Source organism: Cebidichthys violaceus, unplaced genomic scaffold (genome assembly GCF_023349555.1).
Source record: "Cebidichthys violaceus isolate CVI_PGR_0920_01 unplaced genomic scaffold, fCebVio1.0.p SCAF_5, whole genome shotgun sequence".
In the NCBI taxonomy this organism is placed as follows: Eukaryota; Metazoa; Chordata; class Actinopteri; order Perciformes; family Stichaeidae; genus Cebidichthys; species Cebidichthys violaceus.
In genome coordinates, this window is record NW_027176705.1 from 16,457,938 (window position 1) to 16,485,517 (window position 27,580).

Genomic DNA, 27,580 nt, shown 5'->3' on the forward strand with positions numbered 1-27,580 from the left:
CAAAAACACTAGGAGCCAGGGAGAAATGTTATAAAGCAATGAGAATTAAAATGAAGGGGGTGGAGGAGGTGAGAGAAGCAGCGGAGGATAGCAGGAATAGAGAATTAAATTTGCAATTTGTGTGACCGCCTGACCCTGCAAGGCACTCAGCTTAGCACCTGCCAAATGAATAAACAACCACATTATACTTTCTCCTGGCTGAAGGCAAGATGCAGGTACGCTCTGAGGCTGAAAGTCTGTTCATTCATTGCATTCACGTCTTCTGGGAAAATAAAATACACCTCACGTCAGCTTTCAGGCACTACTGCTTGAAAACTCGGTCAGACAGTGGAAGGTGGTTTTTCAGATTTTCTAAAGATAAAAAATATATATTTTTTAAAAACCCTGCACACCTGTGTTTGAAAAGACAGCTTCCTTTCAAATCGTCGTACCCTCAAAGTGAATGACTTCCATCTCATCAACTCATTTCCTCATCATGTCTTTTTAAAGGGCATGCACGGCATTCACTGCAAATGATTATTCTGTGTGTGGTTAACGCAGAAATTCTTGGCTGTAAAAGATACATTCTAATGTCAACAGCAAGCAGCTGTTTTCAGCAAGACTAAAAGCCCACTGTACACTACGTGTTCAACACCAAACAGCGGACGGACACAGAAAGCAACTAGCCGGTGAACATAGAGGAGCATTTAGCAGCTAAAGAGACAGATGTTCCTATCAGCTACCAGACAGAAGCATGACTCCAAATGATTGCTAATGTTGCTCCTAACTGCTGTGTGTGAAAATAGGCAAATATTTGAATACAATTTTAGTAGCAACGCAGATGATGATGATGATGATCAATGTTTTGTTCACAACTTCTTCCCTCAAAAATAAGAAATATGAAAATTTGCAAGTTTAGGCAAGACTAGTATTTGATAGTCGTCATTGGCAGAGCCTTTTAAGAGTCCATTAAGTGATCATCATGGCTTAGTTTTGACTGGATATGACAGTTTTGATGATACCAAAAAAAATAATCTCTGTAACTAGTGTAGTGCCTGTTCAGAACGCATACTCATTCAGAGCGGGGGTCGATTTTTTTTGGCCCCTGATAGTGTTGCTTGCGGCATTGTTGAAAAGCGCACCTGGCTTTGTTCACTTCAGGGAAGTGAAGAAGAGTTTGTTTGTAACATTGGTATATCCAGCATCCAGCAGCAAAAGTGAACTGCAGTCAATGAGCCTGTAAAGGACCGCTGCTGATGACACGCTCGTCTCAGTCCGCACAGCCCTGAAGCCCCGCCCCCCCTTGCCCTGAAGCCCTGCCCAGCAGGCATTAGAGCAAACCTTGAAGACCAGCTATAGCAAAACTGTATGGAATACCAAAAATCCAAAGAAGTGACTTTTTCTGGCTCTGACCACATGTTGTATCTTCCAAATATGGTGATGATTGCTCAAAAGGTGTAGGAACAAAACACTGGAAATCAGATTTGGACACAATTTAAAATGGCGGAAAATGGATCCAGATGCCAATAGGCATGGCTTACATGGATAGATTCATCTGGACCAACAGAAAAGGGATTCTTGTTTCTGAGTATTGTGGTTCAAAAGTTACGGGACAAAACATAGAGCTTGTTGTTTAAGCGCCACCATCTAGTTAAATTGCACCAACTTCAACACTACATGTGCTTGAGTCCCGAGCGATACACCCACTAAGTGTGAGGTAGACTGGATGGACAAACCCATATACAGACACACAGACACACAGAGAAGACATTTCTTGCTTTATAGTTAGATGTCGGTGTGCAGGAAATCATGACAAGGTCCTCCACTGTTCAATAGCTGCACTTGGGACCTGCTATTTCACAGCTGCATGGTGAAATGGAAATTAAATCATGACATTTGCTTTTGGAAATTTAAAACCACATATTTTTACAACAAGTCAGCACAGCGGAAGACAAGACGAGAAATGTCTGTACACACAGAGGATAAATGTCAAAACCTTTAAGTGAAAAAATCCACTATTCTAGCCACTTAGAGTTGACCTTCCTCGTATTAAAGAACATTAGCATACCCTAGAGAGATAAATAATGATATTTGTACCTGTTCCAGACAAATGTTCATCTCTCTTGTTCTGTCTCTCCGACTGGATGCTCTGTTCTGTCTCTGGCTTGTTTTGTTTGTTTCTCTCTGTCTTTGTTCTTCCTGCTGATCTTTCTCCCTGCAACCTATTTGATTCAGGCTGGCATTCATGATACCTCTCTGGACCTCCCGTCTCTTTTGCGCCTTGTTCTAGCACTAGCACCATTTTATCAGCCGAGCTCCAAAAACAAAATTCAACATACAGGGGCAGAATGGGACTTATCAATCCACACCGTAGAGCGGAGAGAATGAGGCCGTTGTTTACGTATCTCTACCCTTCATCTGTGTGATCCTCAGAGCTGCCGGCTGTCTCCGATATGGATTAAACCTCAGACATGATCGCCATTCAGAGAGGCCGTCCGGAGAGCAAAGGGACTGGGTTTAATCCCTGTCTGCAGGACTGGCCCTCAGCAAGGTAAAATAAAGGATGTTTTTTGCGGTTTAGGTCTTGATGAATTGCAAATAAAGAAACAACGTGCAGGGGATCTATTGGCAGAAAACAAATTTAATATTAAAAAGCATGTTTTCTTTAGTTTAAAATCACCTGAGTATAAGAATAGTTGTGTTTTCGTTAGCTTAGAATGAGCCACTTATGCCTACATACGGAGCGTGTCCTTTTCAGGAACACACATCTACTGAAGACATGTCCACTCCTGTCCTGGTGCTCACCATGAAGGCCGCTGTATCACAGTTACTGAAAGACGACACAGTGATTGCACCGATCAGAATTTGCAGTGGTCTCCTATTCAGTAACTCGACAAAGCAGAAGAGAAGTTACCTTGATGTAACTCCAGTTCAAGTACATGCGTAGCTCACCGTCACTCTATACTGAGAATGCTTGGTTCCAATTGGCTGCCAGATGTGCATTAACTTCTGTGCCTGTGATGCAGATGTGTGTTTGTTGTTCTAAATGAATCAGGATCAACTGTAGTGAGGCTACATTAAAGAACGTGGATAAAGCCTGATGGGAACAATGCGACAAGCTAACTTCAAACACACTTAGACTTTTACAGCGATGAAATGTATCACCTAGTTCTCTGTGTTACCAGCTTTGCTAGAGCTATTCCATAAGTCCTCTCTCCTCACCCTGGTAGATTTGAAAAGTCACATTAAGCTCAAGTATCAAATGGGTTTGAAAGTTAGCTTGTTGCCTTGTTCTCATCAGGCTTTATCCACGTTCTTTAGCGTAGCCTCACTTGAGTTGATGCTAGAACAACAAACAAACATCTGCATCACAGCTGCATGATTTAAGGAACACCTGGCAGCAGACTGGAATCATGACAGAGATCTAGGTGATACAAATCATCGCTGGAAAGGTTTTCAGAAAGAGTGTGTTCAGATGAATGTAAAAGCAATCAGTGATATTTCTCTTCATGCGTGTGAAGTTGATCAATCAGGTAGGATTTTAAAACTCCCAGCTCAGGCTTGTGATTATCAATAACAATTGTGAACGTACAACTTATCATATTTGTTATTATCCCTTATTTAAACATATAGGATGCCTTCCTTGGATAGACTGTATGAATTACAAACATAGAACTTTTATTTTTTTCACATGGTGAGTGGGCAGTCCGTTTGCTGCCCACTCTCTGCCTCTACAGCATAAAGCACTTAGAGCTACTTGACTTCTAAAATAAAACAACAGCCAGCAAATCTTTTTTTTTTTTTTTTTAACGTGTGTATGTCATTATTATTTTAGGCCAAAAGCGCTTAACTGCCATATTAACAAGGATGAGTGCAGCTTCACAATGAGCACTTGAATCCAAAGTTGTCCTGAGAATGACTGTCCATATTGTATTTGAGTATTCAAGATGATAAGTGGTGAAATAAGTGTTCAACCAGAGCCAAGCGATGACAGTCAATCACATCACAGCTTACCTGGTTGGAGTATCGCATGCTGACGTTGCGCTGGTCCTGGCGGGGAACATAGCGGTGGATGGGATCAATATCTTTAGGGCTGATCAGCTCATCCACTACACACACACACACACACACACAGACCAAGATAGATTAACACAAATACAAAACACACGCCCACATAGACAGGAGGGCAAGTGCAAAAAAAGGAGAACAAAAAAGACGAAATAATAAATTTTTCGTTGTTTACACAAATACTGACACACACATATGCACACAATGGATGAGTCAAACTGCATCCTTGGCTTCATGTCAGCGAAGAATTAAGCAATATTTAAAATCATTAGACAATCGTGGATAATGAAATTGAATATGTTCTGTCATATTACACATAACATGGTGTAATAAATCTCATCTAATATGACTTGACACACAAACACACAACATGGAGGCGTACCCAGCAGCATGGCGATGTTGTAAAGAGCCTGACCACACAGGAAGACCATCCCATCACGGCCAGAGTTGCTAGGGAAACGCTTCTGGCTTCCGTGCTTGTTTTGCTCCGCCTCCACAAAGTCAGCCGGTACGTAGTAGTATTTGGGGATCACAGCATGGCCTGGCATGGGAGAGGAGGACTGTGAGCACTCTGTGTGTGTGTGTGTGTGTGTGTGTGTGTGTGTGTGTGTGTACTTTCTCTGGACACGTCTTACATGTGTGTTTGAGGGAAAAAAACAATCTACACTTCACTCCTGGTGTTACGGAAAACCTACTTAAATAAAGGCTGCGGCTCAGACGCACACGATACGTAGGAACAACTTCACACAATACTGCATTTTTAAAACAATGCATTTTTATGTCATTTTTAAACCAATTTTCTACTGAAGAGGAACATGTCCATGTGCTGTGCTCACACATATGAATCGAATGTTATTGTGAGCCGCTGTCAATAGCTGCTTCGATGCCACCAGTCTTCTTATATTTTCCAAAATTCACTCAGAATTTTTTCATTTAAAACTCATACAGGCAATTAAACCACTCAGGTATTCATAATTTAACTGAAAAAATAAAAAGGAGAACTCACACAGAGGTACAGGAACAGTACATTTATGTATCAAATGTGCGTTTTCACAGATCTGTCATAACAGGTAAGTAATGGGCACCAGCTGCTGAACCACTGTAATGGAACAAAGTTGTTCCTGATTGCTTGGAGTAAAAGAAAATGCTGCTAATTCAGTCTGAATTTGAAGGTACAGTCATTCAAGTCTGTGGAAGCAGAACACTAATCAATGGTGCTGCAGAAAAAGCATTCGCCCACCAGCGCAGAGACACGGGTTCAACATTCTGGCTAACACGAGCGGCAGTGTGGGTGGGACGGTGGTGAGGGATCATGTCCTAGTAACAGAACCAGCCACTCCTAGTGTTTGGTCTGTGTACACTGTCTCCATCTTCTACACCCCGTCCTGAGCACAAATTAAAGGTAGCAGCAATGAGGACTGCAGTGAGGGGTGGGTAAGAAGAAAAAAAGAAGAGTAAGAGTAGAGATTTAACTAACACCTAACCCTAACCCTAACCCTACACAAAATACTACTGTGGCTGATGGGAATGTAATTAGTCAGACCAATAATTAGACCAAGTATTTGGTCATTGGACACACTATAATTTGGTCTCGATGGTGGTACTAGAAGAAAAGAGTAATTACAATTCATCCCATGTACGTTTGAATAATGAAGTGAAATTTAACGACAATTCAGTCTGATTATCAGTTATTATTAACAGTTTCTTGAGAGTGTGGGTCAATATGAATACAACCCACTTCCAAGAAAAAAAAAGTCAAAGGATGGCACAACGGTTGCAAATGCTGCCCATTCACCACAGCACAGCGGCATGTCTCCCAGAGCTGCGCCCTGCATGTGTCTGTGTATCATTAAAACAATGGGAGACCGTGACTCCCGGGAGGCCTGGCGAACCTGCAGCAGAACACACAATAGCGGCTTCTCACAGCAGCAAATGCATTTTGTGGGTTTAGACTTTTTAATGGTGAAAGCGGAAAAAAGCACATTTGTGTTATCTGTTAAAACCCAGCCAATTAACTAAAGGAGTTTTGTTATCCATACATAACCAGTACAAAGGCACTGTGGAGATGTCCGGAGCAACATACGTAAGTCAGCTCTGTCTCACATCATTATCCTTTCTGCACAATTATTCTTGTGCTATTATGAACAGGCTCACCGCTAGGAAATAGGAACTCACAGCTCTTGACATTCCTATCATTTTACTGTCTCCCGAAGTATCAATGGGCGGAGGTTAATATAAAAGGCGGGCTCTTTCACAGTATGTCACAGTATGTGGGGTATGAATATGGATGATGTCATTTCATTTTAAGAGAATTGTTTTCATTGCAAGAGGGAGAGAGAACAGGGGCAGAAGCTCCAAAACGAACCACATAGATATGTCAAATCGGTTAAAGTTGTGTGTGTGTGTGTGTGTGTGTGTGTGTGTGTGTGTGTGTGTGTGTGTGTGTGCATTCTTAATTTGCCTCTATTCATCGGTCACTGCATTTGTGTGTGTGTGTGTCTATTCATGTCATTGCTCACCCTCATAAGACTGGAAGATGATGGGTTGAAGGAGGTCTTGGTATTCTTTGACCTGAGCACTATTTCCTCTGAACACCCCTGCAAAACGCAAAACGCAAAACACACACACACACACACACACACACACACACACACACACACACACACACACACACACACATTAATGACAACATCTGCATTTACACAGCAGATACAGAAGGATGTTTATGGCCACCAGGTGAATGTACGTCCAACACCATCTTGTCTTTTAGCTCTGGTTTGCTCTACACAAACTCCTGAGGGAAACAGCTCGGGCTTAATTAATTAATATAAAAATATAGATTATTACAACTTTAATGTTCAAGCACTGTTGTGTGCTTTACAAGTGAAAACCACTATATCAGACTGAGCAGCAATCAGAATTCTGACCTTTTAACTCCAAATAATCCACAATTATTACATGCATCATATAAGTAAATGTAAATGATATTATTCTTGTTCTTCTTCTTGTTGCGAAGTCTTGCTTTTTTAAGTTCTGTTTACTTTGTTTTTGTCTTTTAGCTATTTGTATTACACAGATTATTTATGTTTTTTTTTAGTAGTTAAAAGATAGTCCCATAAAGATGAACAGGCCCTAAATCAGATTATTCCTTTGTCCTACAAACGTCAATGGAGAATAAACCGACAGCAGGGTGATTTAATAATGCTTAAATGCACATTACTGGGAGAAAATATACTTCATTTCTGACCATTCCCTTAGGTTCACACACAAATTTCACACATCACATATTTTCAAAAAGTGTTTCTAAGTCCTCTAAAAGCTGGCAAACACCAAAGTGATTTCCTGTCACATCATTCAAGTCTGTCTTCTATCTTCCCAATGACCCACTTGAGGCATCATAACAGCAGCTATGGATAGAACAAGGCTTACCGTCAATCATCATGTAGATGAAAAATATGGGAAACTCGCACTCGATCCCATCAAAAAGCTGGAGAGAGACAGAGAGAGAGAGGAAATTATTGCTTTTCCATTTCAGAAAAAGGAAAGAGGTACAGCGACTCTAAAGCAGCGGATGGCTGAACTTTAGTAGCGCTGAGTACGGAACAGAAGGGCACAGGGAAAATATATAGGAGACGTGACATTGCAAATGATAACTCACAGAACACACAGAGGAATAACATTGCCTCCTTGCAAGGTCATTTTCTTTCAAGTTGTGCTGTTTGTTTTGAGGGGATCATTTGAAGGTCTGAGAAGTCAGAAAGTTACTGTGACAAATAACAACGAACACTGAGAGAAGAGCTGGATCTGGAAGTTTATAGGTTTTATTAGTCAAGACTGCAACTGGTCCTTGTATAACACAAAAATAATAATATCTTAAAAAAAGGAAGGTAAAACAGGAGGAAAAAATTGTAATTTTGTACTTAGAAAATCATGGGGGGTTAGTAGTTAATGGGTAACTGCTTTAATGCACAGAGTAGGACACAGTAACAATCTCCCCATATTATTACAGTAAAATAAACATCTTGCTATTTCCTGGTGAGCTTTGTAGGAAGATAAATAAACACATAAGAAGCAGAGAAGTGCCTTCAAGCGACTTCTTGCTGACGCCTCTAGTTTGTTCGCAATTAGTAAGTGTGAACATGAACCGGACGGACCACAACGAAAACTAAGACAAAAGTGTGTGTTGTCCTTTTTTTTGTGTGTTGTTCATTTTGTTCCAAACAAAATCATCCGACCTATCGGTGTGAGGGTAAGATATTCCTACAAAAAGATAATTTGGGTTTTTGAAAATGCTCCCAAACCTCCTAATGAGCATTCAGTTGGGTTGAGCTGACTGTGAAGGCCTTAGCATACGACTTGCCTCATTTTGATACTCATCAAACCATTCACTGACCCCTGTGTGGAGGCATGTGTATTTGTTATGTCTCTCTACTAATTTATTCAGATTTTTAATTAAATTAAATCTCTCCCTCATAAGCACTTTGCAAGTCACGACTGACCGATTGACTGACTGATCGATATGAGTGAGTGTATGCGTGACCGGGCGACCGTCTGCTTGTTTTCAGTCGACAGAACACAGAGAAATAAAAGGCAGCGCGCGGCGGCAGCAGCTGGGGTGAATTTTCCGGAACAAACCCTTGAATTGACACGAACGCCATCATTTGTTGGATTATTCTCGGAATCTTACTCAGCCAGAAATCCTATTGCATCACTTGTGTGTGTGTAGTGTCACACATTTACACAAACACACAAACCATCATCTGGTTACAAGTCACATGTAGCTGAGACATTTAAGTGATTTGCGGCTTTATTAGTTCCAATAATTCAATCCCATCTTTGTTTATGCTCGCCTAAGGAGGTTCAACACAAAGTAGAAACGACGTGATCTCATGCGAAGGCCTATAAAACCACACGCCACATTTGAGGAATTCCACTTATCATGATACACAAGTTTTTCACGTGTCATTTCATGCCACGGGGTTATACTTGCGAAACAGCTTTTTCACGTGTTATTCATTGCAATTTTACTGCTAGATGCCGCCAAATCCTGCCACACCGTTAATGTGAAACGGCTGCGGTTATATATAGGCAACAATACTAGGTTAACGGCTGTAGTTGGGGTTAGGCAACGAAGATATTTAGTTAGGTTCAGGAAACACATCACAGTTGGGCTTAAAATACTTACATAAACTAAGTAAAATATGAACATGAACAGAGTAAACGTAAGCATACAATAAGTATTGAAAACTATAAATGCCAATACTCCTGACTATCTTTGTCCCTCATCTTTTTCAAATCTCTCCACACTGATGGAGGATAAAAGAGACAGCATCGTTTTGCAACGACAAATGGCTGTCACACACACATGTATGTGGGGAGCTGCATTCACTGTCACCAGGCAGACAATACTACGTGTAGGCTTAAAACGTGCCTCTTTAAATGTTTAATGGCTGCCCCCTGTGATTATGCAGCAATGTGTGGCTTCGCACTGTGTATTTCAGCAGAGATGAGAGGCAATTAGAAGCTATCAGGGGCTGAGAGGGATGACAGAGAGAAAAACGAAAAAGAAGAAAAGAAGGTGCATGAAGAGATACAGAAGCAGAAAAGGGTTCATTTCAAGAGGGGGGGGGGGGGGGGGGGGGAAGAGCCAAAGCAGTCACCCAGTGAGGCCTGTGCTTTTTGGCCCGTTGAGGCTGTAAACAGGCAGGGATCCCTGGTGTTTTGTGCTTGAGCAGCTCGACTGATTGGTAAAACTGTCTATCACACAGGCTGCTGCTCTCTGTCAATGGTAAACAGACAGGGAGCACAGACGTCTGCCCTGCTGTGAATTCTCTCTTAAACACCAACAACAACTTCACTCCATGTCTTCGGCAGGGAGACCTGGTCTACCTGTGACAGACAGAGCTCACGCTGTGTCAGACACTCGCTCGGCATTTCATTACTCTGTGTGTTTATGCTCATCATTCAAAGGAGGTGGTATTTTGTTTGTTTTTTTGTCATGTACCATGTTTCTAATGTTGTTCCACCTCTAAAACTGGCATCATTTCTCACATTCAAAAAATCAGGGGGTTGTTTCAATATTTGTCACTGGAAAAATGGTAATCTTGTGGTAACATTTACTGCATTGTGTAATTTCACCACCTGGCACAATTTCCTGTGATATTACTTTTTTATTAATACTTGCACTATTTGATGATGTGGCAGCAAATAAATTACTGTGAACGACAGCAGGAGCGATCGGGAGTTTAAGCTATGAAACTTAACTGGAACTGTCTTCCACAATAAATATGCCTGTCTGCTGCAAGAACTGAAGGCAGGAGGGAGCCTGAAGGAACCAAGGCATTAAAAACTGTTTGCTAATTCTCAGCCAGGCGTCAAACTCTGGTTCTAAAACTAAACTTGCATTCTTTCTAACGGACAACACGGGGGACGACTCCTCAAAAAGAATTCTGATTGTATAGAAGTCTGTGAGAAAATGACCCTAATTCTCACTTGATTTATTACCTCAGTAAACATTGTAAACATGAGTTTACGGTCTCAATCTCTAGTTTCAAGTCTTCTTCAAAACAGCATGATGTTCATTTTGTAAATTATGATCCATTTAGAGTCAAACAGAAGATATAGCAGCGTATGCTTTAGGACTTTGTGATTGAAAGATCACTGCTACGGAATTGTCTGTGTTTTCGTCTTACAACTTTGACCCTTTCACAGTGTGTTTTCAGTTCATGAAAGTTAACACGGGGTGAGAGCTTGATTTAAGAATGGCCATTCTGTGGGAGACGGAAGCTAATTTCAAAGTATTCTAAATGGTTAAGAGTTGGTGATGTCAAAGAAGCACTTCCACTGTCTATGTCTTGTTTGTTCTGTTGTTAGCACCAAAGATCCACCTTTCTGCAAACAAAAGAACAGCCAAAAGCAATCTAATTTTCTAAAAGGGATATTGTTTTAAACATTTTGTAGAGCGACATAGCAGCCGTGAGAGCCACGCGCTGCAATCTGTTGTGTCCTGCAGAAGTGCAGTACATTAAATAACAGGTCACTGCCAGTCACAAGGTCTTCAGATCACAGCTGAACTGTATTGTATGTGTAAAGCTACTTGAAACACAAATACATATTTCGAGCAATGTCCTTAATAAATAATTTACCAGTATGTTCTTTGTCAAGAAAACATGTTTCCTTACCAACATGTCTAGGGTGCATTCACACTGGACACGTAGAGCTATCCACTTGTGTTCAGATCACCCAAGGTGCATGTTAACAGGCTTTAGTATCAGGTACCCACCACTGAGTAGAAATGATGAGACCTCTTGAATGAAAGGGGAAACATCTTCTAGACCAAAGAGAAACTCTCCCCAACCGCTTCTCTGAGCTCATTAATTCTGAGAGGTTAGTTCGGCAGCTAGTGCAAGGATTTGTTTAGCATTAAGCGTCTGATTCACTCATTGTACACTGAGCTGATTCTAAAGTGAATGCGCTGCCATTTCGACAGGATCACGGGGGAGATATATATATATATATATATACATATATATATATATATATGTATATATATGTATATATATATATATATATGTATATATATGTATATATATATACATATATATATATATATACATACATATAGAAATATGTGAATGATAGTGAGTTCATTGTCCTTTTCTGAAATATATATATATATATGCATGTGCACACCCACAGTCAGACTCACTAACACATACAAACACACTAACATTGGGAGTGAAAAACCGGGAGGATTAAAACACTTGAAATGGGTGAGGCTAAGTCACAGACAGATTTATGAGCATTATCATACAAGGATAATACCTTTACAGGCTTAAACACTTCAAAAACTTTTCAAATGTCACACTCCAGCACTTTCAAGTTGAACTTTTTCAAGTTTTATGCATCGCCAGCCATTAGCGCATGCAGTGTTGTAAGTCTCCATGACCTTAAGTCCAGCTTTTGTCACAGTGGACAACAATATTTTCAAACATCTATCTTTTATCTTTGGAGGTGGAGCAGCTCATTCTCTGCAATTGAAAGACAGACGGCTTCCTTTCTTCTCTAGCGGGGTTCCCCAGGGCTATATCCTGGATCCTTTACTGTTTTTTATCTGCCAATCTCTTTGAGACATATTATCCACAGATGTAATATTTATTTCAACTGCTATGCTAATAACAGTCAGCTGTACGTCATGCTAGAACTTGGGAGAATGAGCAACATTTTGTGTCTGTCTGATAAAATGTTGGATATGTAAGAGTTGCTTATCAACAATCCAGGTCTGGCAGGCCTATAGTCTAAAATAAAAATTTGGAAGAATTTGCTAGGAAAACAAGATAAGAAAAATCTGTGAAATATAGCACAGATAAATAGAAAGAAAAATAATGATATGCTTTTAGGTTTCCCACCAGCACCAACCTTCATTTCAGCAGGTTTGTAGAAGCGGCGATCCTTGTCTTCGTTAGCGGTGCGGTAGCCATCACGGAGGAAACGTTTGAAGCCGTATTTGCCCCGCAGCTTGCGGACAATCTTGTCCAGTGTCTGACTGTAGAGGGCATCGTCATCTACTGCAAAGGCAGGATAGCTGATGGTTGGAAGCAAGGCTGCATCTGTGTTCTGTCCGGGAGAGAAGATTTAATAGAAACACGTGAAATGAAATACTGTTCCACAATGTTTCTTTTTCATTTTTATTTACAGTGAGAGTTACTACAAGACAAACGTTTTTATATGACCAATTTATCTTTAAATATATATTTATTCACCGGTGTCATAATAATCGGAAATAATGAGGAATTACAATTGAATCCTATCAGTTTATACCATTTAGCACATACATATTTGTGTTCTTAAGGGTTATATACTAAAACGCTGTGTATGCCTTTTACCAGGTTAAGAGAGAATTATTCTGGTTATGAACAAAACTCTACAACAGCTTTATTTTCTATCAAAGACTGTCTGAATTAGAGCAATCGTTAGGGATGAATATTGTTATTAGGCTTGACAAACCATGATGACTGGGTATCTAATTCTTTTATTTGGTTTACTCTATTAAGCAGTGAAAATGAAAGCTATTAGGGCCCATCCTCGCATGCAAACAGCTATGAATATTTAAGGTTTATTAATAGACTGCAGATCTTTCAGAAATAAAAGACTTGCTTTCCATATTCTGTGTGAACTCAACCAGCTACGAGACTACGGTAGATTTCGGTGCAAAATATAGTGGACTGTTTGATGCTTCTGTTACGTTTTGCATTGCAATCTTTTTTAACTTCTACACATCTCTCCGACTTCTTGTTACAACACCAATTTACATGTTAACATCCTCGGCAGCTGCAGCTGAAATGGGATATCAGCTTGCAGAACACATTCAGTGCAGGTATTGAATTTAATATTGAATTCCAATCTTTTGCCATAGTATACACGATACTCATATGATATTTATAATTTGGTTAGCTTGACATCATCCTGTCCGTCTCTCGCTCCCCACTGCACTCCATCCTTCCAGCTCCTTAACGTTTATCTGATGCAGTTCTAATGCCCCTCTCGTCGTCTAATTACACTCATTTCTTCGCAAGCTGACTGCAAGCTATTCTGCCCGACACGTTCGGCACACACACAAAGAGATGTGATCATGTAAGTGTCTGCAAGCGGTGGAGTGTAGAGAAGGGAATGGCTTTGCTCTTCCTTTTTCTCTACGTACCACTTATTTCCCCCCCCTTGCTTTTTCAACTTTACCTCCCTCCAGCTCTACAGCCACCTCTCGCTTTCCCAATTTCTTATCAAGGTTGAACCATCAATAGCACAGTTACAGCCAGCGTAATGACTGCACCATGAGGGACATTTTGAATTACAGACATCCACTCACATACTGACAAGAGTATGTGAGTGGAGTACAGGTGCTCAACCGAGTCAAAAGAAAGAAGGAACAGTGTGCAACTGTGCAAGGTCCACTAACTTCTGAGCCAATAAAAGCATTTAAACATCCTTTTTTTTTGTTATATATTATCTTGTGCTTTATCTGTAGGTTTTCAGTGGTTTGGTTTTAGTAGTTGCATAGATGGACTCACATGTGAGCGAGACTCTCGGGGCAGTAAGGAGGACAGGGTCTGCCTGTTCCTGTTGTGAGCGTCCAGATCCACAAATATCACCGACCACGAGCAGCCCTGCGGAGAAAAACACATCGGCAGAGAGCATCACGGTCACGGCTGAACTGTTTACTCATAACAGGTACGCCAACAGTACACATAAAAATGCAGAAGGATGGATAACAAGTCCCCCCCCCCCGAGAAAAAAGGTTGAAATGACTTAAGGCCCTTTCAATCACACCTCCGCACGTAAAAAAAACACACTCTTTCGCTGTAAAACCGGGCAGATATATTTGGGTTGTACATGTTTTTGAAGTACAGTGTGGGAGTGCTTGAACAACAGTGAGTCAAGAGTCACCCAATCACTTCAAAAGTCCCCACGTACAAAACAGAAGTGCTGCTACTCCGATGCAGTCTGTCCATCCAGTGCACTTAAACACCTCTGGGCGAGAGAGGGGGGCAGTTTTTATGTTTTTTCTTAGTAAGGGATCAAACCTCTCTGGCTCTAAAAAAAAAAAAAAAAAAAAGCTGGTCCAGTCCACTTCATCCATCCGCGCTTACATAAAACCTACTGAGCCACTCCTGCAACCTGCTAAGCAGTTTCTAATGTAAGTCGAATGCATTATGTATGAATATTGCCAGAGTCTACTTTTCTTTCCTCTAAAAAAACAGATCCAGCCAGAGCTTTTAGTCAAATCAGCAAGCTTTCCTGTCGCAATTTGCATAGTGCAGTGGATTGCTGGCCACCGATGTAGGCAGCTGTGTGACAGGTTCAGGGAAATGGCGCTCTCAGGGAAACCTTCTCTGGTGTTACAGCAGCCGAGTGTAAGAAAAGCCAAGCATGTAAAATGAGGGATTTTGCCTTGGATGTGTGCCAAAAACACCAAAAAAAAAGAATGTGGTTTTTTTTACTGACCACACAATTATGAGCCTCTATCAAATTATTGAGATTAATGTGGGGCACCTAAAATGAAACATTTAAAAAAAATAACTTAAATACGTATATGGAATATTAAATAATTAAAAAGACAAATTATATAATATTATTTCTTCAATCTGTTTTCTGCAACCAGTGATTAGATAAGAGGTCAATGTCCACAGCTGTGTTTAAATTCTTGAAGTCCTTTTTGAATCATTATTACCAGTATCACTGCCTCAGTGGACTTAGCCGAAGTAAATAATACAAAAACAATATATCCTATTAATCAAATATACCATGGAATAAGATGAAATATTTCACACTGACAACAGTTTAAAATGTGAAAACGTTCTATTATTATATCCTTTCAGTATTTTACTTTTTCTTTCTTCCAATATCCCACAATACAACTTAACTATTCCAAATTCCCTCTATCATGACAATGTGACCGTATAATAGGAGTTGATTAAAGGCCACCATAATCTATGCAAGAAAACCTTTAATGTCCCTGCTATTATTACGGGTTGCTAATAAACGTTGACAGGATGTAGATTGTATAATACCGCTTTCAAAGACCGTAATGTATATCCACCTGACATGGCTTTCTGAGCATTGATGTGCGTGATTAAATTCAAAGATTTAAGCCAGCACAGAAAAGTAACCTCTCTTCCACACAAGCACAGAGAAACCCCCCCCCCAAAAAAAAAAGAAAGATTGCTGGATTGATTTAGGTGTGTGTCCGCTCCACCACATCCCTGCTCTTGACTGGGTGTGAATTAGGTGACAATCCCAAGATAGAAAGTGGAAGCTGTTAGGGTTTGATTGTCCAGCCGTGTGTACACAGCTCTGTGGATTTAATGACTGGCTTTAAAGTGGAAGGATCTTCCTCTTGGCGACATCAATTTTATCTGCAGAGTTCAATTTGTCACACCGAGAAGCTGCTATCTTTTGCATCCGTTTGCGTGACTCGGAGGGAATAATCTAAAGTTTAACAAACTGAGGACATTGTGTCTCCATTCATCTAGTGCAAAGGCTAAATGTGACACACACCCACAAGGGTCTGCAGCCGGTGTAAAATGTGGTAGCGGAGTCTAGACAGTACTGGATGTTCCGGTTAAAGGGGTTGGGGGAGTTACATCTGGCGTTGGACGGATGAGAGCCAGCTGGGAAATCAAGATTGATAGAGATCGTTAATAATCAACTGGCCGGCTTGTAGCACTTCCATTCCCACAGAGGGACAAGAGACTGGATGAGACACTTGCACCCGCACTTACAAAGGCACCATGCAGCATGGGTCATACATCAGCTACCTCTATAAATTGATTTTTTTCAACAGGCTGAGCTTGATGACAAAATCCATTTCCAGGCACAGTTAACCCCCTTCATTTTGTAGCTGTAGAAAAACTAACAGAGACTTCAATATACGCTCATCCCGACAGCCTCATGCGTTGATCAGAAAAATACTAATTTGCAGTAGATGGCCGGAGAAGTCATCGCTTGTAGTGGAGTACAGAAGAAGAAAGATAAGAGAACAGGCTTGCTACAGTAAGTGCAGGGCTTCCTTTTCCAATCCATTAGCAGATGTAATGAATGTCCCTGTTTTCCTTTCCACCACACGGGCAAGAAATAAAAGAGACATATTCACTAATGGACACTGTGACGGAGATTCGGAGAGAAACCAGGAACAAACATGTGGCCATTGATCAAAGTCTGCTGAGCGCCATCTAAACATTTTAGATGAATCTCCTGAATCTCTTGGTCCGGCATCAATGTACTTTTAACAGCCTTTGCTTCGGCTACGCAGGATGCAAACAGCTAGTATTTGTAACTGATGTAGGGAGCTGTGATGGGCGTCTGCAGATCTGATTTGGAGAATACGCTGGCCATCTATAATGCCATCTTGTGTCATGTGACACGATAAGTTGAGACTCAGATACATGAGGAGGAGGAAATGTGCGGGCAAATTATTCAAATACCTGGTTTCCAAACAGGTTGAATCCATTGATGGCCTCCAGAGCAGCTTTAGCCAAGCCCACAGAGCTGCAAAGACAAGAAACACGGAGAATCACTTGACACATAATAAGCTCATTTGATGCACCATAGGGCGGATGTGAAAGAATACAGGCCTGAGCGATATGGCCCAAAATCTTGTATCCTGAGAAATGTCATTTCATATCTCGACAACCTTATACATCACGATATAGCATGTTTTCTGGTAATTCAATAAATAAATGGTCTATATGAAATAACCATGAAATGGTTTTGTATACCCCTGTGTGAATTTATTACTTGACAAATAAAAAGTACATTCAATTTAGAACTTGAGTGCAAAACGAACATAACCATTTCAAGTGAAATTATAGAGAAAAAATGATTTAAGACAATAGTTTGATTTAACTACACTGGGGTATTCCCATAAGCAGACTTCTGTTACATTTTACATTTGTTTCTTATTATCCATTTTGACGACATAATTGTGTGTCATGACATATCCATATGATTCCATTGAAAGATGATAAAATATCATACTTAGAATTAATCGCCCAGCCCTAAAACAATATTTCCCTTTTTTGTGACAAAAAAAAGCATTCAGAATCGCACTTGAATCTTAAACTGCTATCTGTTGGGACTCAATAGAGCTTAAGGGTCCTGAGATTATGGTCTACTGTAGATAATGGATCTCTTTAATATAAACCTTGTCCTGTATTTCACACTGGCTGACTGCTATGATTGCAATGCAGACCCAGCGTGAATCAATTTCACTGTCGTTCCGTTTCCCTTTCTGCCCGGCCAAGATTTCCCTAGAAAAGAAGAGGAGGGGGAAAAATTGCAACAGGAACTTGCCGATGACTGCCGGTAGCTCTGCTGACATGACAAAACGCGCTCAATACCATTAGTGAAGCCTGAATCGATAATACAGAGGATGGCTGGCTAATTCAGCCTGGAACAGAGCTCTGCTGAGACTAGTAATAAGGCCAGTTCTGGTCGGGAAGGCTGTCAGCGGCAACTCACACAGAGGCAGAGGAGATGTGACGCCTTTAGGGGGGAAAACAGGAGGTTAAAAAATGGGATAGCAGGAAACAGACCCAAAGAAGCAACATGATGCAACAGCTTCAGTCGACAGATGGAGATAAAGATTTCGCATGATGAAAAAGTTACAGCAGACTGTTGGTCCATGAACGCGTACTGTAGACTGCACAGGAACATTCTGCAACTCTTACAATAAATGTGTTTACACACATCAGCTCATATCTCAGTTGAGGTCATAAGGGGTTAATTGCTTCATATATGAGTCGGTGGACAGCCACTCACATCAATATAAGGCCGCCTTATCTTAAAGTTTCACGCTTTGGTCAAGTGATGACAACTGACTCATCTTCACGACAACTGAGCAAACTCCAGCGAATAACGAGCACCAGAAAAATTTTCTTTTTGAAGGTTTTTTTTTTGTGTCAGTTTGTAAACTGATGTTTTAATGTAGTCTTGCTGCTGTTAAATGCAGCCCCCATTTACTTTAATTTAATACAACTTTTCGCAGTTTTTTTCACCGTGGAGGCATGTGAGAAAAGTTTTCTCCAAGAATTCAAGGTAACACAGGGTGTTTAGTTTATAAACAAATGGTCATTTTGTGAATGAATTCCTTTAAGGCCTTAAAACTGGATTCTGACACAGTGCACCTCTAAAAGACAAGGCCACAATATTTCTAATGCATTAATAGTTTAACTGAATCGGTGCTTTTGTTGTCAACATCATTAGTCATAATTTAGTAATAAAATGACTAAAAAACAAATGAACCAAATAAACCTTGGACCTTTGGAGCCCCTGGAGATATATATATATATATATATATATATATATATATATATATATATATATATAAATAAAATATACAGTACAGCAGCATTCAGACGATTCATGTATATAAATGTAAAAACTCACTATCAAGAATGATAGATAATGATTACATATTTGTGAACTCATGAAAACAGTCCCGTTTCAAGAAAACCAGCTTCTTACAATATTAGACACGCCACTCTAAATAAAACACTCATAGCCATCCTCACATCCATAGGACTGGGTGTGAGGATAAACACGAGGCAGAGGCAATCATTTGATTTGATATGGACAAATGAACACATCCTTTCCTGTTCGTTTCCACTGAGCCTCTTCTCCTGCCCACTGGCACTCCGGGACGAGAGATGACTGCTCAATTTGATCGTTTACACAGATCTTGTTTACACAGAACTATTTTGAATCTGCCCCCGCCGCAGTTTACGCATACGGCACGTTAATTGGTATAGCGCGACAGCATGTATTAGCCGGCTCACTAATTGTGGAAATCCAAAGCATGACCTCGAGGGGAGGAAGCAGAAGAAGCACGAGACACAGGGCTCCTTCACTACATCGGATTTGTTATCTTTTCTTGAGGATATCTTGGCAAGCTGCTGCCAGTAGCCTTGGATTGTTGGAGGAAGAAAAATAAAAACAGGCTTCTCAAGAGATAAGATGGCAGAAATTGAGGATCTTTATCAAGACACTGCGGGAGGAGAGGGAGGCGAGTTCGACCTTCGCTGATAAATCAGCTAGGTGCGCGTAAAGAAAACTCTGTGATACCTGAGTCGGACAGTGCTGGTGTTTAAACATGTGGTCCAAAGTCCTTATCTTCATAGCAGTTAATAGTGCAGTCGGTCCATTACATTCTTCCTCAATAAAGATTGTTTAGCTCACTGATTTCAGTTATGTCACTGTCAAAGACTGTTAATTTGACACTTATCTCTCCTTTTTTTAAGGAAACCATATTTCCCATAATTCATGGCTTGTAAAGAGGCTGTTTTTACCTGTTGGGCTATTTGTTTGGAGGGACAGGGAGAAGGATAAAAAGTAACATTCTCTTTTAGTGAGCTAACAATGTAGAATGTCTTCTTTTTAAGTTGTAAGTTCATATTTATTTATTTAACCTTTATTTAACCAGCATGGTGTTGCCAGACTGAGTTCTCCATTATGTAAGTAATGGCCGAACCAACAGCAGGACTGACACTAACCTCCAGTGAAGATGTGGCTTACTGTGGTTCCACCACTGACCAGTGTGGCACTGCATCGTCAAATTGGCGCCGTTACATGAGCAGAGAAACAGGGAAAGTGCAGAGATCTGAAGCCCATAAGATACGTGAATATTCACTAGTGTATTCAGTTTGTGTGGTGAACAGCTAAACGATGCTGGTGACAGTTGCTACGGGTGGATGGCTGACTTGAGTGGGAGGCTGCTGCAGTACGGTCAAGCAGCAGCGCCAGACTACTGTCACGTCCAACTAAATCTCGGCTTATAGATCAGAACAGTTGGCCCTTTAACAGGCTGATTACTTACAGACAACATTTTTGGGGGCTTACAGTTGCTCTGTGCTTGCTCAATGTCTAAACGAGTCACTGTTTGTTAACTTTATAGGGTGATAATATGTCAATGTTACAACAGCTTGGTGCACTTCCCTAAATTGGACAAACAAATCCATTTGCACTGTGGTTAAGTTGCAGATTTCCACCTTAATTGTGATAGTGTGTGTTAAAAAGTCTTATTCCTGACTTTCCGTAGACATGGCAACATCCCTCGTTTAGTAGAATGAAACTCATCTCTGTTGCAACTTGGATTGACAAGATGACAGTGTTTCGCTTCTCTTGATTATCGCTCACGATCTACAGTAAATGACTAAAACGACTCCTTTCGGGAATTTATTTTACAGATTAAATTGAAAGAAGTTCGCTTTAATAAAAACATGACATATATAAAATAATAATATCCACCAGTAAAATGAAGACCAAAGAAAAGCTGAAGGTTGTTTGTTGTACAAAAAATATTTTAGTCATATAATCCTTGTTTTTAAAGCAAGCATTAAAAATTCAAATGACATGCACTTCAAAGCACATTTCTTCTCTGCTGATAATGTCAATAGTTATAAAAACATAAAAATGTAATGGTAGCTATATGATCTGGTTTTGCAAATGCTTAATTTAATTTAATGCTATTTCAATAGAAATACAACTGAAACAAACAAAAGAGCGATCACTCTTCCCAGCCCTCTGCTGTGTCCTGTGTGGCCTCTGAACACAAGCCTGCTGGAAACGTCAGACATGGCTAAAAACAGTGGAACGGACAAATATCTCATCAATCATATCAGCTTCAAGGCCAGAGGATCACGACACTATCACTGCTCGCATCATTGCGCTTTCATACATGTAGAACTTCCTCTGTTTCTCCCCGATTCTGTTCATCCCTTCACCTTTTATCTCACACTATTCCTTTCTTCCTTCCCCCGCTCTCCTTCTATTACGTCCCTCTTCCTGCGCTCCCTCCATCCTAGCTGAAGGCACTATTATATCATTAAACCACAGGCAATACGCAGACATTCCGGCATTTAGTAGTCCCCCGCTCTCTTGTTGCTGACTGTTTACTTCAGTAAATGTTTGCGAAAAGTTAAAACCGTGAACACACACACCCACCCTCTCTGCACTGGCATGAGCAACGGAATTCAACAAAAAACTAAAATGCAAACAGTGGAATTTACAGCATCACAGTGACTCGGTACACAGTGAAATCTATATTGGGAATCCATTTTTGCTACAGTGTACTTCTCAGAGACACGGGGGAGAAAATAAAACCTTGGGTCAGTCCCACTCCTGGTGGTTTTTCTTTTGACGTCGGTATACATTGATTGACGTTAAACTACCCCGATACAGCTGGCGCCAACGATACGGAGAACATCGTTATAGTGCTGTAAAAATCAGAATAGTGTTTAACGAGACTGCATGTCAGCATTTACCCGTCTCACTTGAACACTACCAAGTGCGTTTATTCATGTTCTTTGTGTGCTGCTCAGCTTGCGACTGACCTGGAATGCAGCTCGGTGCTGCCGTTGTTGTATTTGCTGCCTCTCTCCCACATGCCGTAGTCAGGCACCCTGTAGGCTCTTTCCACACAGAACACCAGGTTCTGGATGAAGGAGACCTGCACACAGAAAACACATCAAACACAGGAAGACACGGGATGCAATACAGACACCTGCATGCGGTATCTCACACACACACGGGCACACACAGATCCAGGGCTGCAGACAGTAGACACGTTTCCATATTGAGACATGTGATAATCTCAACTGCAGCTACTCTCACTTACATATGTATACAGTAATGAGCGAACTTTGGTATTGATCTGGGGCGAGGTGTGAAACTCTCCCGCTCATTATAGGGGTTAGAAAAGCGGACCAGAAAGCCGATTCCTCATCGACGATCAAGGTCACACTGTCCCTGCAGCTAAAGGACGAGGTGCAAGTGAGGCAGCGTGTGAGGTCACAGTATCACCGGCTTGTCTGCTGCCCGTGACGTGACACCGAACGAACACATATCAAAACATCCATTTATAGCACAAGTTGGATTATCAGCGCATCGCTCTTTCATTGCAGGCTCTAAAAACTCATCTGCAGTGTCCTTGATTGAATCACAAAACACAAAACGGTGGCCCCGTGGTTTTAAAGTTGCAATTAGGGGCGCCCGGCTGTGGAGAAGGATCCGGTGTCCATGAGAGACATGTCAAAATCAATGGGCACGTCTAGAAATAAACTAAAGGGGAGAGGCATACAATGTGTGATGACTTAAAGGCCTTGAATCATTAAAAAGAGTGCGGGCGCGTGCGCGCTTGACTGATGGGAGATTTAATCTAAAATGACAAAGTTGGGGGGGGGAGGGAGAGAGAGAGAGAGGGAGAGAGAGAGAGAAGCAGATACAACCTGTGTGGGACTTAACTAGGCCAGCCTGTGAAGGAGGGCAGGAAACGGGGGAGCGAAGCAGGCGAGGCAGGGAAAGAGAGAAATGTTTGCTGCTTCTCTTTTTTCAGGTTTTTATGAGTGGAGTGATTAACGAGGGGAACTTTTTAGTATCTTAATGGTATCTTAATGAATGTTACTGCCCACCGGCCAAACAAGACTCTCCGTCTCCCTGCCGCCAGATGACAGTCCCTGCCAGTTCCGCCTTTTTTATTTTTGGTGTTGGTGGTTTGGGCACATGGGAACTATTGCGGAAGCATACTACATGTGCTGCTGCTTTTGCCAGTAGCACTCACACAGCGGGGAAAAAAAATATATATGCATACACCTGTATTATGTGGAGGGGAACAAAATACGGGCTGGGATACACACAAGGCTAATGAGATGCTCCATTTCATGCTGCATGAGACTGAAAATGGCATCTGGAAGGAGGTCGATAGTGCATCTTCTCAGAGGACACGCAGCAGCCTTTTCTATACCACCTACGTCAAGGAAAAAAAATAAAAATACTGCAATGCAGCTTCCAGCTCCGTCAAGTAAACTCCAATGGACTTCACAAGCTGTGACAGCGGACAGCAAACTAATAAATGATGCAGTAACAGTGAGACTCGTCCAAATTAAACACTTTTCAAAAAGCGTTCGGTGAGAACACAAGGCCCTTTTGCTCACTCTAGATCTGATGTTAGTTAATAGAAGGATGGCGGGGTGAAAAAACCCGCCTCAATTTGAATTATGCAATCTAATAAACAGTGTTTAAACATGCAAATAAAGAGACAGGACTGCCCCCGTAATAAAAGTAGCATTGTCTATTTGTTTGCCATCAGAAGCGAGACATGGAGAAAACTGAGAGGTTATTAGGGAGGGTTTTTCTGTAAACAAAGTGAAGACTGCACGTACTAATTGGTTAGTGGCAAAATGTTTTACCATGTCTTTACTTTCTTAAGATAAGTCCAATCTAGTAAACAAACGGATTTCTTTACCAGCGGCACAAATTTCCCCGCTCCGTGGCGGTAAGTAAAGCTGTGAATGAGAAGACTATAAAAACTAACAGAATTAATGAAGTTCCAACTGCTCCTCGGGGCCGCACAATAAACAGCACAGTGCGTAAACTTAACGACCAAGTTGCCCTGTTGTTTTGTTAAGAGACAAACATGAAGAAGACAAAAACTGACACCGGACAGATACATCAAACTCTGGGGAAAAGCATTCAAAGCCTTTTCGGTAATAGCCTGGGTTGGTGCGCTGCCAAATAGGACGTTACCGGTTCGATTCCCAGGAGGACGTTTAAGCCTCCACAATGAAATCATCTAAACGTTTCCCTGTTGAAAGTCAATTGAGCGGTTCAGCAAAAAACATAAATGTGAGCGGGACTATAAAAGTGAGATACTGTCCCCTGATCCTGCATTTGTGTCTGCTCCGGGATATTTGCTGGGGATTTAGGGTACATCTAACTGCCCTCAGAAATCCCTTGCTCTTACTTTAAAGCATCTGGTCGGATTTTCAGGAGGAAGCATCGCACAATTTAAGACTCATGAATCTCATTAGGTCCCACAATTTGTTTTAGAATACATTTTAGTGCTGTACAATTTCCCCAATAGGAATTTTAACGTGCAAGCAACACAGACAAAATGGTTCTCGTAAATGTCAGAATGCAGTTTAGAGACGCTTCGAAATATGTCGAGTATAAGGATGATGTATATCTAATTTGGTTCGACGGTGCTCTGAGATATTTGCTGTCGAGTCATTTACAGAGGAAGAAGACTACAGGTCTGCAGATAAGCTAGCAGCTCTGTGTCGCTGTACTTAATAATGGCCATCGGTGTATTGATGTTTAGTAGTAATGTTTACCACTTTCATCTTCTTAATGCTAACATTTGCATAAGTACAGCTGATGATAGTGGGAATTAGTTTTGCAGAGAGGTCATAAAACAAAGTATTGGACAAATTAGTGGCAGATCAGCAAAGCCAGTCACCCTATTGGGACCACGGTTGTCTTCATGACAATCTACACAATAGGTGTTGAGATATTTCAGTCGAGGTCAAAGTGGTGGAGCGAGAGACAGACGTTGCCGTTCCTCGAGCACACACTAGCATGGCTTAAAGGTTAGACTTCAAGTGACCAAAATTGAGACGAAAATAAAGTTAAACCTGTTTTCGCTCATTTGAAAAATCTCTCATGTATAAATTCAAAATTCAAATTGAACATTACGACAGCAGCATTCTGTTCAATGTGTAATTATCGTTGGAAGAAGAGAAGTAAACAGTTTGGGACTCAAGCTGGACACTGATTGCTGCTCGTAGATGAGCCAAAGGATATCAAACAATAGCCAGGACTGGGCGTAAATCCCCCGGTGTCCGGCATCGATTACCTCGGCAGTCATTTTAGCGCCTTGTTTACCTCATCGGTGTTGTAAATGATTTGCAGACCAGAGCAGATCATCTCCACCAGGTACAGTAGAAACAGGGAAACGGCATCGATCTGCAGCAATGACAGAGGGAAGGACAGAGTGGATAAGATACCATTAAAAAAAAAATCACTGTCATTTGTACACTGGCTGATATTTCAGGATTCGTCAATACGGGTGTCTTTGATTTCCCACAGTGTAGAGACTGAGGCGTGAGCTTTATATTAGCTATTAGGCCTTTGGCATTGGGTTGGTATCATCAATCACGCAATTTACTTCAGTTTGCAAAGTTGTTGGAGAATAAATCACAACCAAGGCATAAATGTGTGTACAGTAAGTGTTTAACAAATACACAGCTCTGATGATTTGTGAAGTTTTCTTTCGTAACAGCATTATAATTCAGATTTTCTATTTAGCTCTCTTGATGTATTAGCCGCCCTTCACGAGAAATGAAGTCCTCATCCAAACCTTACACACCAATTTGACCTTTGTCAACACCATTGACAGGGGAATACGCTGTTTTAGTGTCCAGTTAATGCACATCCACCTCTGAGGACAAGTCAATTTTCCAACTGTGAATGCATGCCAACATGCGGCCGAGTTTCTTCCCTTACCACAGCCAGTGAAATCATTTTCTTTTTTATGTGATCAGAGAAACAATACACGAGTAATGCGGTGGGATTTTACTCTACGGTCTTTACAACGTGCAATAAAAACGTGTCTCTTTAGCCCTAAGAAGCTCCTAGCCTTTACAGACGTCAACATTCCATCTGGATATTTCGTTGAGGTGCACAGATAGTAATGCACATATCCCAAAACGCACACGTACACAATGTGCACATGCACTTTGCGTAAAAAAAAAAACATTTTCATTTCGGTCTTTCAACTGAGGGTTTGCTTCATTTTCTGCACTTGTCTGCTCGCTGGCTGACCTGCAGGTGGTGGTAGTCGCTGTAGGTGTGCACCTCGTCGCCAGTGACTACGTCGAACACTGAGTGCAGACACTTGGAGGGGCTGGGGTCCTGTTTGAACTGCTCCACCTGGTAGAGAGACACACGGAGACCGAGAGGACAGGATGAAAGAGAGAGGGTCAAGGGTAAGCACGGAGCAGGGAGGGGGGGGGACAGACATTTTCTTACAAGAGGCACAGTGTACCACAGTAGCAGTCTTGAACACATTCAATGACACATAATTAGGAACCTTGCGTATTGCGTCAATGCATGGTAATTAACTGTCATGGTAACGTCTGTCATGCTCCAATGGGTGTTTTGTTTGTTGTTGTATACTGAGGAGTCCACATTTTTTACATCTAACCATGAAACCTCAATTGGTACTTGAACTCCTTTCAACAGACTTCCTCTGTCATTCACTTACAATAGATTCATCTTTTTGTTGCTCCTCATCTTTAAAAGGAGCCCAGAAATATGCATAAATAAGCCTCATGGTGGAGGAGTTATTACTTATTCGTGGCTGTGTCATTATTGGCATCTTCTTTTCCGAGGGTATAGGCTAGGGGATATGTTGAGGGTACATATGCGACAATTTCATAATAAATAATGTATTGCCTGATACAAAAATCCCTCTCAATCCTCACTTATGAGCCATTAGAAGTGTGTGGCGCTGTGTGTATCTGCAGAGACCCTGCCCTATGCCTGTATTTCCTCTTGTTGTCTTATTTTGCTGAGCATTTGAACCCCCACAATGACCCGCAGGGGTGTGCAGCCTGTTCTCATTCCCAGGTCAAACACCGGCGCTTTGCCCCGCCCCCCTGCGCTGCATTCATTCAAAATGCGACACCTTCCCACATGTTAGTGAAGAGGTGTGGATGTGGTTATTTGCGCCAGTCCCTCTCATTATTCAATCTCTTGCTCTCTCGACCACCGCTGCTCTCTCTCTCTCTCTCTCTCTCTCTCTCTCTCTCTCTCTCTCTCTCTCTCTCACAATTTTGAATGTTATGTTTGCAAACAGCAACCAACACTATGATTACATGCTATACCTTTAAGGCCATATTCAAATTCCCACAATGCAGGACAACATGAATCCATAAACACTGTAGTGACACATATAATCTGTTGTTTCTCATATAGAATAAACTGGAACCGTCAATATGATGTATACTGTACAACATAGCATAGTCTGCTCCCAAACTGATAAGGGGTCAGATTTAAGGGTGACCAAACTACCACTTGGTTTACGACGAACACATAAAAAAAAAAACAGAACAAGGTGTTTGTCGTGTTTAGTGTTCAGTGAATTGTTTCTGTCTCCGTGTGTGTGTGTGTGTGTGTGTGTGTGTGTGCTGCACTGAATCGA

General features: G+C 41.2%; 1 protein-coding gene across 3 annotated transcripts in view; it reads right to left on the reverse strand.

Annotated features, from left to right (window-relative positions):
* Positions 1–27,580, reverse strand: part of phkb (phosphorylase kinase, beta) — a 90,327-nt gene that overhangs the window by 42,764 nt on the left and 19,983 nt on the right. For all 3 annotated transcript variants that reach the window (XM_068730717.1, XM_068730715.1, XM_068730716.1), the window contains 10 exons: positions 26,200–26,307; positions 25,261–25,341; positions 21,933–22,048; positions 17,028–17,091; positions 14,115–14,210; positions 12,466–12,663; positions 7,477–7,534; positions 6,567–6,644; positions 4,430–4,588; positions 3,994–4,088 (listed from right to left, as the gene is read on the reverse strand). In XM_068730717.1, the coding sequence (XP_068586818.1) occupies positions 3,994–4,088; positions 4,430–4,588; positions 6,567–6,644; positions 7,477–7,534; positions 12,466–12,663; positions 14,115–14,210; positions 17,028–17,091; positions 21,933–22,048; positions 25,261–25,341; positions 26,200–26,307 (1,053 nt within the window). The remainder of the gene's footprint in view (positions 1–3,993; positions 4,089–4,429; positions 4,589–6,566; positions 6,645–7,476; positions 7,535–12,465; positions 12,664–14,114; positions 14,211–17,027; positions 17,092–21,932; positions 22,049–25,260; positions 25,342–26,199; positions 26,308–27,580) is intronic.